This window comes from Nestor notabilis, unplaced genomic scaffold, assembly GCF_000696875.1.
Source record: "Nestor notabilis isolate BGI_N333 unplaced genomic scaffold, ASM69687v1 scaffold7311, whole genome shotgun sequence".
Taxonomy (NCBI): Eukaryota; Metazoa; Chordata; class Aves; order Psittaciformes; family Psittacidae; genus Nestor; species Nestor notabilis.
This window is the reverse complement of record NW_009915072.1, coordinates 56,595-71,575: the sequence shown is the minus strand read 5'-3', so window position 1 is coordinate 71,575 and position 14,981 is coordinate 56,595. Positions and strand designations below refer to the sequence as shown.

At 45.3% G+C, this 14,981-nt stretch overlaps 1 protein-coding gene across 1 annotated transcript in view; it reads right to left on the bottom strand.

The window, feature by feature from the left end:
* PAPPA (pregnancy-associated plasma protein A, pappalysin 1) overlaps positions 1–14,981 on the bottom strand; it is a gene marked incomplete at its 5' end in the record, with an annotated part of 124,314 nt that overhangs the window by 67,553 nt on the left and 41,780 nt on the right. The window contains one exon of the mRNA XM_010023942.1: positions 3,806–4,002. Within this exon, the coding sequence (XP_010022244.1) occupies positions 3,806–4,002 (197 nt within the window). The remainder of the gene's footprint in view (positions 1–3,805; positions 4,003–14,981) is intronic.

The following is a 14,981-nucleotide window of genomic DNA, read 5'->3' as shown; positions in this document are numbered from 1 at the left end:
CGCGGGGCTGCGCCCGCCCCCCCCCTGCCTCTGCTCCTCTCACTCAAACCATGGAGCAACCCTCTGAAACAGACCTGTCAGACCCTTCCTCCAAAGACATGTCTGTACAGAAAAGACGCTTTAGCAAAAGATCCAAATCCTTCCTCCTCAGTACAACCTACTCTAGAAAGAGAGACTAACATAGGTAATGCACTCATCCAATGTAAGCTGTGGCAGAACAAAATTGGTAATGAGAGAAAGGACGTTGAGTCCATGAAGGCCATTGCAAGACCCTGGTTTCTTGAACCCTGCAGGACAGCAAAGCTTTTACAGTGACCTGATCCACACTGCATATTCCTACTTTACACATCTCATTGATGCAGTTTTACCAGTGATGCTACATCAGAGATTGTCTGGGTAGGCCATGGTTTGGCTTTTAAAATTCATGTCTTGTCAAGCCCAGGTTTGCTTAGCGTGGTGCCAGGAGGCCGTGTCCTACCCCCTCCTGCTGGTAAAGAGAAGGTTGACCCGAGCTGGGTACAAACCAGTCAGGGAAATAAGTCACTGGGGACTTCCAACACAGAAAAATTGCAGCTATTCACCAAACAGATCAGCTGAAGCACCCTTTGTGTTTATGCCTACTGGATCTGTCCTTCAGCCAGTATAAATCTGCCTAGTGCTACTGCCTTTCTGTAGTCTTTGCCAGCACACACCAGCTGATGACTTAATGCTAGCATCAATAATCTTTAGCACAAGTAAGGCCCCGAGAAATAAACAGTGCTGTAGAAAACTCCACACAACCAGTCCATCAACACCGATAATATTTCACACACAGTGGATGGCAAGGAGAGGCTGTTTACAGACTCACAGCAAGAGCCGTAGGGAAAAGAGCAGCCCAAGAGTGCGCAAAGCCCTTACTGCTGAATTCCTCCTGCAGTCGACAACAGGTACTGAGCAGCGTCTGCTTGAAGGAGGATGCCAGATTAGAAACCCAACTGCACAAACACCCTACATCGCATTTCTGTGCTGGTGCAATGTTGCTGACTGGTCCCCTTTGGCTCTAAATATGATGCTGTCAGTACTGAGAATATTTCTTAATCAGCACTGAAGAGTGGCTGCCAGGAAAGTAGAAGTGGCTGTCTCTCAGTCTTGCTTCTGCAGAAAGAGCAATTGTTTAAAGGGGGGGCTGTTTGACCTTTCCATTTTTCAAATGTGCATCTCTTAGCCAAGACTGTGTCATTCTTTGTAAGCATTTTGTTGTTCAAAACAAATCTTATACTGTGAACCTTTTTTTTTCCCCTCCCTTCGTATGTTGCCATTCAGCAGCCTCGTACTCAGAAGGAAGCAACCAGCATGTAAGATCCAGCTCAAAATAACAAGCGAGGGCAATCCTATTTGTAAGGAACAACCAACTCAGAAACAGGCACTGCCTGAAGTGAACTGAGAAAAGGGGTGTGGGGTGCCCAGTTTGCAGGGGCAACTGCACAATAATAAGGAAGTGTTCTCTTGCTTGTGCTCATAAACAATCCTCCAGCAGTGAACAAGTGCGTGCAGGCAGATATTGCTGAGAAATACCCCAATAACAACACAACTCCTCAGAAACAGCCCAGGCAAAACCATGGCAGTCAAGCAGAGAAATGGGTCTTGAGATATCGGAGGATGAGAAACATTTTAAATCATGAAGGACATGCTTAAAATGCTTTAAAGCACCATGAGAGCGCCAGGGTAATTATGAGAAACGGGATGGCTAACAAACAGGCAGCTTATGTATTCTGTATATTGCTGTGCACTGCACTCAAACATATCTTTCATGGCATTCTTGATGAGAAGCCAACAGAAATACCACTCTGATTAATCAGGAAACTACCCAGCAACAACACGAAAAGTTTGCACAAGACCAGCAAGCACACAACCTACTCCAAAAGATACCTGGGTGAGGAAAGGTGCTCCTTTCATCAATACAAAACCCCCCGAAGGCTCAATGCTTGTACAGATAATGAAGTCAAACATGTTTACACACCAGTGATCATTATGCACAGTGATTAGAGGAGATCTTAGGTTAATTTTCATCTCCACTAGCTAACACTGATGACCTGCTGCCCCACCTAACCTCTCTGCAGTGACAAGTCAGGTGCTTTCACCAGCCAACGAGCCTGTCTTGTTCCTGGGGAAAACAAAGACTTTTTAACATATATGATTAAAAAGGTCAATGAACCCCATGCACTCAAACTGGTAATAGGACCAGCTGAGCTAAAGCAAAAATTCCTTTTGCTGGAAGTAAATAGCACACTGTTATCTCCCCAGGGGCCAGGCAATAGCAGGAGGCATGTTCCCATTCACTCTGGCAGTGTGTGATATGCCAGTGCTCTGCCTATAAATACAACAGCACTTTTTCCCACCCCCTTTTTTAATGTTTTAACAAGGCTGTGACAGCTTCATCTCATCTGGGTACAACACACACGCCTGAGTTGTGGCTACACAGCAGAGCTTTGCATGTGCACATGGTGGTGGTTATTCCACCGCAGGACCACATGTTACCTACTGCATGGGGTGGCTGTGTCTCTACCAGAGCCTTAGGAGAAAAAAACAGGGCAGCATTCCATAGCAGCTGCATGGGCACAGAGTGCTTGGGGACATGCACATAAAGCAGCACCTGAACTGGAGACAGTGGGCTTTGTGCTGTCCTACAGGGATCTGGAATGAGAAAGAAGTTATGAGGGCACTGGTAGGGGTCCAGGGGAAAGTTCCTTTTACAGTTTGAGACAATGAATGAGACTATGACAAAGAGACAATACTGGACTCTGGATTGTGTCTTGGTACTATGACAACTATCTACGCTTTGTGCATTTAAAACTGACCTGGTCATTAATTCCTTACAGAATTGTGCAATGTGGACAAGGCCAAGTCTCTTGCATAAAGATGTTTTCTTTTGCAAGCCAAGTGGAAATATTTAGTGTTTACTATTCATGGAGAAATCTGCTTGTCCTATCTGTGACATCCCTCTCTGCACTGTCCACAAGACACCTCCCCAGTAACTAGGCTGTAAGAACAACTTTGCTGCATCAACCCAAAAGTTCACGTAATCCACTGCTCTATCTCTAGCAAGGGATAACAGTGGATGCTGAAGGAGGAACATACAAAGCAGCTCTTATATCCTCTGTCTATATCTTGTATCCTCAATAAGCAACATGGGCTTTCCTGAGTCAGGTTGCATCTGGACTATTGCATCTGCATCATGTACAGCTCTGTTTTCCAGGCATTTACCTAATGTCTTTTTGAACTCATTTGGATCTAATTCTCTCAGGGAGACCAAAGGTAAAGTTATGGTAACTGGAGCTATTTATGTTACAAAGGAGACATATACGAAGGGGGTTAAAGCTAATGAATGGCTTTGGGAGTGGATGGGACCTTTCTCAGAATAGAACAATAGTGTGCTTTTATGAAACTGGGAGACAGAAGACACAAAACTGTTAAAAAGAAAGAACACTTTTGTATTATTCGGCATTAGCCTTCAGAACTCATCGCCACAAGACAGTAGCCTGTCCTAGCTGCAGAGAGCCTGTCTAGGCTTTTAGGTGGTGATAGTTGGTCACAGTGGTTCCTACACAGCATACTGAATGCATGGTTGGAACTGAATTTCAACTCTTCCCTACTTATCAGGCTCAGAAAGAGGGAAACTGCTGTCAAGGGCCTTCCTTGGTGAAGCAGCAAGTTAACAGGCAGAGGAAACATCACACATCAGTGCTGACCATCTAGCTACATTCATGAATGTTGCTCCTTGCTAAACTTTGCTGTCCAGGACAGGAAAGAGCACGTGCTTTCTTACCTGGGTTGCTGCTGGCTGCCCGATGACCACCCATCCTGGACACTGCTGGTCACTGTGATGTGAGACGGAGACGTTGGAAGCCCACTGATCCAGAAAGCCTTTGGGAGTGTAAACACCACAGTCTTTGATGCTGGTCATTTGCTCAAATTCCTCACATACTCCATCACCGTCGTGGAAATAGCACCTGCTGGGTTCATCTGCCAGGAGGAAGAGAAATCACAAAGCACTGGTTACAGGTCTGCAATGTAGGAGCTACGACCTGATAACATCAGTGTCATGCATCTGCTGGACCAGGTCACTGGGAAGTGAAAGCACTCCTAGGCAATAGCAAGGTGATTTAAAAACAGCCAAGCAACAATAGTCAACTTTTATATTGGGCAATTCCCCCAAGACATTTCCTAATGTAAGGGGATTTCTGCTTATTTTCATCTATCTCCATTTAAAAGGATGGAGACAGAAGAAAGCAGAGACAGAAAATACAGAGAGACAATGTGGGTGTTGGCGTAATTCCACCAACTTGGATGGAAACATGCCAGCAGAGAGGCTGGTCTGCAACGTTTCCCTTTATGTTTCTAAAAGGTATCTGCAAAACAACAACAGCAGCAGCAGCACAACTGTGAATTTAGGGATGGTGAAAACTGCCAAGTTCACAGTTGTAGTGACCAAAGGGCCAAGCAGATCTGTTTATCCACAGAGCAGATACAGTATACAATGCGCGAGGGTAAGCTTGCCACATACACACACGGTTTCAACCAACATGACTCAGATTTGACCTGAAAGGATCAAAAGCAGCAGGAAACTTTATTATCCTCGTCCATTTATTCTGTGGCTTCTCTAATGAGACTGCCAACAAAGATGCCAAATTTTTGAGGTTGTTTCTGTAACACTGGCCCATTAAAACCTGAACTGAGATCCATCTACTCTTTTCAAACAGACTGCGTAGCAATAATGACTTTCAGTCATTAGAGTACTCTCTGAAATGGAAACCTTTGACCTGTCGGTATCCTATTTTGTATTGTATTATCATTGCCAGTCCCCAGACGTATCCAGTTCTGACAGCCTGTTGTATTTTTGTCTGGCAAATAAGCCTGCTGAAAAAAAACCTGGTAGGAAATTAGCCAGAGCTGCTAGCTGGACTGATGGAAGCGATCCCTAAGGAGAGTCCTGCCGGTAGCATTGGACTATCTCGAGCTAGGTGTCAGAAAATCCAGCGGCTGCTCAATTTTGAGCTACTTCCAAACTACTAAATCCCCTGTTTATTTTTCCTCCTAGTTTACACAGTGAAATACCATCATGAGCCAGAAAAAACCAGTTTATTGCAATTCAATTATTTAATGACTTTCACTCCTTTTCCCCTCCCTTCCTCCCAATCCCCTGTGCAAAATTCCAGGTCCTTCTGAGAGTGTGAGTTTGAAAGAATGGCGAAGGCAGTCAGGGAAGAATGTCATTATGGTTTCATTTCATGACCTCTGCGGACAACTCGCATACATGGGTAAGTGCTGGGAACTCTGTATTTGCTGGGCCAGTGCTGTGAGCTGGTGAAAAGGAGCCAGCACGAATCTGGAAGCTGTTCAGCTGTGTGAGTGCAGCCCTGTGCTTGAGCTGGGGTGGCCAAACTTCTTGACCCTACATGTCACATCTTAAAATCTTCATATGGCTGGGAGCCACCAAGCATATACCACACACCTCGAATGGCTGCTAGGAGGAGACTTGGGAGAGTGCTTCACAGGGAAGAGATGACAATGGCTCGCCAGGGTGTCCCATTGCTCCACGGTGGGAAGGGGCTCAGTGGATGCGCAGATGGGCCCTAAGGCAACTCAGCACTGCTGGCCCCACCAGCCACTGCCTTGCCTTTCCCAGGGCCAATTGCCCAACAGCCCTGATGCCAGCAGGGCCCTGCTGCTCCTCATCTGATATGGACCCAGCTGAGAATGTGAGCTTGAACTGATCATGAACCATACGTGCCCTAAGAATCCCAGTTTGAACATCCCTGTGACAAACCTTGTTTCTCTGTAGGGCTGGCGCAGCGCTACACAAGTGTGCCTCATTCACATTGTGATGGCCATGGAGACAAATCCATGGTTCCCTCACCTTGTCCTTCTGCACCTCTTGTTCTGCTCTTCTCTCTGCAGAGCAATATCAAAGCATATGCCAGGTCTGTGCTGTACCCAAGAACAGCAGGATAAAGCTAAGCAGCTTGCCCGCCTTGGAGCACTATGTCCCAGTTTGAGTGAGAGTCTCAGCAGAAATCTCTGAGAAATATTCAGCTCTGGAAAGATTGTGGTCAGCAAACAAAAATCCTCAAAAACAAATCCCAAACATATGAAAACATGTATTTTTTGGAAAAAAGGTTTCTTTTTTCTTGGTCATTTTAGGAAAAGAGGCTTATTTCTGTAAAAAGGAAAAAAAAAAGAAGAAAGGAAAACACCCACCCTGTTAAAAAGACCCAACCTTCAGCCTGTTGACATATGCACAGTCAGATATACACTTACAGTGAAACACCAGCGCTCAAGAGCACCCTGCTACACACCCACACTGACAGAAGCACTGACACACAAACACATGGACGGTCTCTTTACACATCCCCAGAGCAGACACCCCACTGATGCAAACACATCCCCAGAAACTCACAGCCTCATTTTAGGCATTTAGACAGTGTTTCCCCGGCCTTCCTGAAGCACTGACTTCTTTTCATGACAGGCACTGAAGCAAGCACAACATTTATATAGCAACATACTCCTGCACTGGCTCCAAATGTTCCCTCCTAATGGGATGATAAACATAATGGGCTTCTGATAAGATCATGTGTTTGGGTTAAAAGAATACTCAAGACCTACTCCAACCCAATGACTTAATTCATACTCACATGGATGGGAAGGCAGCCTTTGAATAGCTGTGATCCAGGCCAGTGTATGATCCTAACAGAAGCTAATTTGTTCCTGATTATGCTTAAGACCCCAATAAATCTGTCTGCTTGGAGTCTGCAAAACCCGAGGGAGGAACCGAATGGAGAGACTGGGATGTCTGAATTAAATGGAGACTTCCTCAATGATTAACCAAGTCTTACTGAACTGCACTGCCATGAGCCCTTCCACTGTGCTGGTCCTGGAGAATGGCTGCACCCTGTTCTCCATCACAGCGTGGGCTGGATGACACAAAAGCTGAGAGATCAGGTACCCGCTTGCTTTTCCGTACTTTGAAAAATGATGGGGAAAGTGGCTTTACAACCCTAATTTTCTTGTAAGGAAAGAAAAAGAAAGGGAAGAAATAGTAAGTCCTACTATTGACATGCCATCCTGAAGCATGCAATGTCATGCTTTGAGGGGAGTGTTGGTGAGAAGAGCAGAAGGCCTGCCCATGAGGTTCTACTTCTGAGTGACAGCAAAGAGGGGTCTTCTTTAAATCATGAGAGCACTGATGAAGGCATCATCCTACGACAGCCCAAGGTGGTGCATCACTGGGTGGGCTGCCAAAAAGCAGAAGCTCTTCCTTCCACAGGTACTGAGCACCACCTCCGACTCCTGATTCTTACTGTGGTCTTGGATGATTGGTAGGTTACGTTTTGGGCTTTACATTTTCATGAGTGAAGTGAAGAACGACCAGATTGTTTCTTCCTACGATTGCCCTCACAAAATAAAAGCTAACAGGCTTCTTCCCTTTCCACAGTGGTGTGAAGACAGCTCAGTTAAATCCGCAGAGTCCTACAGGCTCAAAGCCAGGGAGGGCAGTGTCAGGAGTGGTGTTTTTCTAGGAAGCAGTAGCTAACATCTTTATTTCAATCACGGCGCAAAATGCCTTTTATGTTCTCGATTACTGTGACATGAAATTCACCCAGGGCCTGGGTCATATGAGCTATTTTTTGCCTCCACAGAGACCTACAGGCTCCCAAGACCTTTTGAAGGTCACAGTGCTCTACTGGTCACACATGGCCTGCATCATGGACTTGGTTCATCAACACCGTGGACTTCTCACTTCAAAGTTGGATCTGATTTGAAGGAGATATGGAAGAAGGGAACATGAAGGAAATCTGATTTGTCCTCAAGGAAAAAAATGACTTCAAAAAATTACAAAGCAGTTGCCTGGAAATCCAGCTGAAACCTAGAACAGCAAAATGTCTGCAGGCACAACACCTGGCAAGAGACAGCACCTCTGGGATTGACAACAGATGCTGAAGGATCCTGAGCTGAACTCGGGGAACATGTATTCATTCAAGCAGTCTGCACTCCTTTTCCCTGACAACGTTCTTACTGAAGGCACGAAAATGTTGGGGCCAAACCAAAGTTGCTCTTGCTTGGGAAAAAGGCATTCTCCAGTTCAGCAACATCTGGGAATCCCTGAATGCTCCATGGCAGACACCAACCCACAGAGGGGGATTTGTTGGGAAGACAGACTAGCAAGACCTGGCCTGCTCACTACTGCATTGGGCTGCAAGATTCAGAAAGATCTTAGGGCTCATGTGTGTTGTGTGAAGTCCATTTCTCCTTACTTTTTCAGCTGCATGAGCACAGTGCAGAAGGCAGATTTTGGACTGAAATACAAGCCCCTCATGTGGGGTTTGGAGATAAAAGGATGCACAAGGTAAAGCAGAGAGTTTAGGTAGTGCTTGGAGGCACCTGCCAGCCCAGGTCTGGATGAGCAGGTATCTCCCCATCACAGTTACCTGTTTGAAGAGAGGCTGGAAAATCAGCAGTGAAACAAATGAAGTCTGGTACAGATGAGGAAGCAGATTTGCAGGATACACACTTATCTGTCATAGGCAGCCTTCCACCTCATTAAAAAGAAAAAAAAGAGATCAAGGGATCCAATTCATAGCACAAGTCACATCCTCCTTGAGGCTTTTTATGTCCAAGCCGCACAGTCAAAGTGCTGGGGACAGACACTCGGGGCAGCTTCCTGTTTTCAGCTGGAACGCAGTGATTGGCATCAGCATAGTCTTCTTTTGTGAAATAACTACTATTTTTTCTAAAGGCCAGACAAAAAAAAGGAGTATTTTTAAGCTCAGCTGTTTACTTGGGGATGTTTCCAACTCTAACAAGCCTCATGCCACGTAACCATTTGTCCGAAAGAGGAAAAAAAAAGGGGGAAAGAGGGGTACAAAAATGCAGAAGCATTGTCTCAGAGTAACAAGTTCTTGGAACAGAGCAAGCTTAATTTTAACCCCTGGAAAGTCTGTCCAAAGGTGTCCAGCTCTTTTCAGACATGGCGAGGGACAAATCACAGGCTCATCCAAGTCAGCAACTTGTGCAGAAGCAGGATTTTACCACCATGTCACTTAAGTGGCATCTCCAGCACTGGTGTTTAAGTTCACAGATGAGAAGAAACGTATCCAGAAGTTTCTATCACAAAAGGAGAAATAATTCCACTGCAGATCACAAGAACCCGGCAGCTGAGTGATCGCAGAACCTGCTCCATCTATTTCTATGGGAGTTTCACCTTTGGCTTCAGTGGGAAGAGAGTGAATAACATGGCCTGCTTCCAGGATATCTGCTAATCTCTTCTTTAATATTGAAGAAGCCAGAGACAGAGAGAGATTTCCTGCTACAGTAAAATATTCGAGAGTTATTTTCCTTCCTGGATGTTCGAGTTTGAGAAGAGGAAAAACCATTACACAGAGCTTGGGCAGACCTTGCCGAATAAAGTTGCGTATCAATAAATCGTGACGTTTTCCTTCCATGACATAAAACAGACACCTTGGAAATGAAGGCAACACGGGTGTTGCAATCTACTGTGGAACATCCAGGGCCTCACAGGAGGCTTTTTTCCCCCTGTACAACATGACAATCACGTCTGAGCATCTCCTGAACTGAGCAAGGCAGAATGCAGAATGCGGCTCCCTGGTAACTCAGCTGCTTTGTGGAAATACATTCCTGGGCTTGTCCTTTGTCTGACGTGAGCCAGCTCCTCAGAATTATATAGCGGTTTGGGCATAATAATTATGCAATTGATCTGCATGCTGCAGACAGATACACTTACAACTCTCTCGCAGAGCCTGGCACTGAAATTGGGTATTTCACCTCCAAGAACACGAGCCTTTGTCATTTAAGAGAAAGGATATTTCCCATCGCTGGCAGTGGTAGTAAGACCTTACTGGCTCTGCAGCTCACCAAAGGGAGACAACATGGCCTTTCACCAACCCCAGGCAATCAGGTGTGTTCTACAACTACAACACATGTTCTGGTCACTCCTAATCTTGTTTCCCTCCCTGGGTGGTTGGATAAATCAGAAAAGCAGTGCTGGGAATGTTTCAGTATTTCCTAAGACTTACACAGATTTATTAACTAAACTTGGAGACTGACTGAAAATCTTGAGGCTTCTGTGGCACGTGTCAGCAACCACTATGAAGATAAGAAGACTAGCCTATGTGGCCCTTCCCGACACCTGGCCCACTTCCTTGGGAAGCTGGGAAGGAACCCAAGAGAAAAAAACAGTGATGCCAGTCACCGGGGAGCACAAACTGCTTGTTTGTGCATGTGGTTGGATATTACTATGTTATTGCAAAGGAAGGTCTTGTGCTCAACATCAATCTCTAAACACAGCAAGTTGCTGTTAAGTCACAGAGGATGCTCTAAGGAGGGAAGCATGTCCAGCCATGTAAGCACTGATCCATGGAGAGCAGTGCGTGAGGGATGCAACAAGCAAAGGAGTAATTCTTCTGTTGGGCTCTCATTGTAGCTGTGTCCTAAAAACCAAAGCTGGAATGAACTGGGCTGGAGTCACTGGCATAGGGAAAAATGCAGGCAAATACCACTCCAGCCCACATTCTCCCCCACAAAAAAGCATCTGTCCTTTGTGTTTTGCTGCCTGAGATGCCTGCTCTCTCTGTTCTGTGGCTCAGCTGGCCCCGCTAACATTGCACTGCTAATGATGACAGTCTGAAAATCACTTTAAGAGACTTTATGACTATGTTGTGATTACTAACTTGCCAAATGAGTGCTTAGACATTTTAGAACATGTAGCCACACTCCCACGAGCTGCAGGAAACCGTCAGCTTCAAAGTATTTGCCTTAAGCTGACAGATACACACAAATATCTTCTGAATGGCCCCGGTCAGTAAATTCATTGCTACTTGCTATCAAATTCTGCTATAGAACCTCAGCTTCTTCTTTCCCAAGCTCCTTGGTCAATGCTTTAGTCTTATTGATGCCCTGTGGGATGCTGAGTTTCTCTTGCAAGGTGGCTCGGTTTCTCCCATGTTGTTGTTCTACTGAAAGCCGTGGGCAGGGTCAGCCAAGGCCTATTTAATGTTCATGAAAGAAGGCAAAATCACCATTAGCTGCTGTGTGGGGCCAGGGTTTCGGCAGTCAAAGCCGTGTTCCTGTGCAGGGGTATGAGGAAGGGAGGGGAGAGGATGGGAGCGAGGCGCGCTCTCAAAGCATGCCCACAATGAATATGGATGGTCATCCATCAATTTATTTTAAGCACATTACTCCTCTGTCAGAAAGGGAAAAAAAGGAAAAAGAAAGAAAGGAAAGAAAAGACATATAAAATTAGGTTTGTGTCACTCATTTAACACTGCAATTTCCCTAGAGGATTATGCACCAAACAGAGATAGCGAGCTCATGAATATTAATCATTTCCCTGAATGCAATGCAGCCTGCCAAACAATAAGATTAGGGGAAAGTGCTGTGCTTAATTTATGGATAATGGGAGAGGTAAAGGATAGAGCTCTCACAAAGGTAAGGCTCACAGCTGGAGGGAGAGGCCTCCAAGTAGGAGAAGGACAGATCCAGATTTGTAAGGTAGCAAAAAAACACTTGAGGCCAAGCAGGAGCAAGAGAAAAGGTGTTTAAGGATCATTGTCAAATTAAAATCATACTTTTCCCTGAACTGGTGTCTAATGTTTCAAGCATGCCAGAAACTGGTGGTAAATTCAAGAACTAGGTGTATTTATTTTCTCTTTTCCTCTACCCTGTGCCTTTTCTTTGTATTTTACATCCCTGAGGCCCTGATCCAACTAAGCAGGGAGATGTGTGTCTAACCTGAAACATTCACATTCTGCAGAGGGATCACTCACATGTGGAAGTGAGCGGAAACGCTGCCCTGTTTTGCTGTAAATAGGCTTTAGGAAAAGTCCCTTATAAGCAAAGGAGATAAAGTGTAGCAATAACACCACCAATAAGACACGATTGAAAACCCCATAAATTACCTGGCAAACTTAAGGGTAGATAGAAGTTCTGCAGCAACTTCCCAGCTGTGGTTCAATGTGTCTATCAGTCTTTACCCATCTCTTTTCATATTACTTTCTCTCCCCCTCCCTTCTTTTTTATTGATCTCTGCATCTTTTTTATCATATCCTTCTCTTTCTTCAGCCCTGGTGAGCTAAATCAATGCATAATGCACATCACACTCAACAAAAGGAATGCAAATGAAAGCAGCGCTCTTTTTCAATGTCCGCACATATATCTAGACGCATGTGTACAACCTTGGTGTGTGGGAGAGTGCACGCCAAGGACAAGGTGCTCAGCTGCTTGTTAGACACCCAGTTCTCAATGAATCAAGTGCAAAAAAGCTCTGGGTTCCCACAACTGCAAACCATAACTCTTACAAATGGGGCCTGTTTTACACAGGGCTTGAACTTGGCTGAGATCCGCAGTAATCACAGAAATCAGTTATCCCAGGAGGAATCAAGAGCAAGGTGAAAGAAAAGCAGCCAAGAGGTAGGAGAGGGGTGCATCAGTCACAGCGGACACGACTGCGGTTCGCTTGGCTCCTAAATATCCAAAGGCCAAGTGAAACTTCTCCACCGGTAACCGCTTCTGTGCGGGGAAGGAGACAAAATGTGCAAAATAGAAAGGAGAGGTGGGGAATAAGTAGTGATGATAGATTTCAGGATGGGGAATGATGATTGTGACACAGAACTTAAAGGAGGAGTACTGCCAGATGCTGCCATTAATTAATTAATTAATCTCACTGTCACTCTTCAGCATGTTGCAGGAAGAAAGCGCTATTCATCTTATCTGTTTTCTGTTACTCGGCTTTGTGTTCAGAGAAGGCCAGGACAGCCCCACAGTAAGACCACACAGTTTTCTTCCCTGCCTCCCTCCTTCCTTCCCCCGCACCCCTCCTCCTGTGGCAGAGCAGATTGATCCACTGTTATCTGATTAGAGAGGAAAGGAGGAAGGAAAACAACACCGAGAGGAAAAAAAACCCTATAATTTTGTTACAGGCACTAGTGCAAAGTGTCTTGAGAGCCTTGTGCCATTTAGACAAAGGAAAGTTGGGTAATTAAAAACCCCATAAGCTTCGTGATCCTAAAAGGCAAAGGGAGCAGGAGAGGCAAAGGGACACCTGCAAACAGGCTGCCTCCATCCTTGGAGATACCCTGAATGCAGCTGAACATGACCCTGCGCAACATGCTCCAAATCGAAGCTGGATCTAACTTTAAGGTTAGATCTCCCCTGGGACCACAGACCTCCAGAGACTCCTTCAAACCTAATCATTCTGTGAGTCATGGCTGTAAGTCTAAAGCTTGATGGTGTTTGAGGGCTCTGTTGTATCTCTCTTCTACCAAATGAGGTGACTTGTGTGGTCTCTGCTTTGGAAGGAAGAAGCTCACTTGGGCTTGGCTATCAAGCCTCCTGCTATGAATCTTTGCGTGGTGGTGCCCCTTCAGCCCTGCCTTTGCAAACAAAACGTTTAGTGATTATTCTCAGTCATGTGGGACCCAATCCTGCAGACAATTTGTGACAAGCACTGCATTCACCGCTGTGGTTAGAGTTGCTGAAGTCTAAAGAATGCCTTGTGGTAGTTCAGAAACATGCCTTGGAAGGAAACGTTTGCAAGATCAAACCCTGAGGCCCCCAATTCAGCAAAGCCTCTGAACATGTGTTTGAGGCTCACGGCATTCTTTGGTGAAGGGGAGTGATTCCCTGGGCTCTAAAGAGCTACATAATACAACAAGAACATCACTGCAAAAATAACACTGTCTGAAATAATTACTTCTTGTCCTACAGGATTATAACATGTGTTAGCCTTGTAAATATGGAAATAAATTACACGTATTTTTCTATGCTCCTCAAAAAGGGACTCAAGCATTCCAAGAAAACACCCCACCAGTTTCAAAGAAGACTTTTGCTTGGCTGAAGGCAGAAGGCCCAGTCTTATATTATTATATTGAGGAGAATGCTGAATTTTTGCACTTTATTATTATTATTTATTAGGCAATATGCACAGCCACTCTCTTCCTCAACATCTTTATGTTTTCTGGTGAGATTTTAATGCTTGACATGTTAAACCAGAATACAAACCAGTACTGTCCATTTGTCTGAAAGATAAGCCAGCCATTTATCTTTAGCTCTAGATATCCTAATTCACACACAAAAGCAGACAGGACCGTTTCACAGGTATTACCTCCTCTGAACCTTTCTTAGGGACTTGAAGAAGGCAGTGTTTGCCCCAAAAGAGGTCTGCCCTTATGCATGCACACCAAGGCCATCAACACCACAGCAGTCTCACCACTACAGCTGTAAAGCCGCCTGACAGAACATCTGTAAGGTGTGTATCCATGCACCTTTCCAGTGATTCAGCCGCTCTGATTCACCTGAGTCCCCATATTCTGCATTTCACAAACAGGTTGATCTCATTCCCTTTTTTAACCCAGGACCTGCTCTAAACCACAACCTTCCAAAGCCCATGACAGGCAAACAACTTTTTGCCTCTGGAATTCCCCTTTCCTTTTCAACACAAGCAAATCTGAAAATCACTTCCTATGTAATGGCAGAGAAATATCTGTGTGTATGTTTTCATTGTTTCATTTTCTAATCATATTGCTGTCAGACAGGTTTTTATCACATTCTGAGCCAGCCCTGTTGCTGGTCCTGGAGATGAATATGTATACACGTACAGACAGAGCAGGCTCCTGCACTCACCTAGCAGGACAACGCTGTGTGGTCTAAGGCTTGGGACATGCCACTGTTACTCCTGTCTGAGCATGATGCAGCTCCTGCCCAGCCCACACAACCCAGTTTCCTTAATGACCAGTATACAAAGGGGAGGACCTGGGTCATGTCCTAACGTAACGCTGGGATGTGGTCAAAGTACAGACCTATACCTGCTGTTGAGCAGGGAGATACAGATGCAGCTACACAGCTCCAACCCGACCCCTTGCTGGAACCTCGTGCTCTGCCTGACTTTTGCAGAACCCAAAACATTTGCATAAGTGTTTATCTCACTTTCA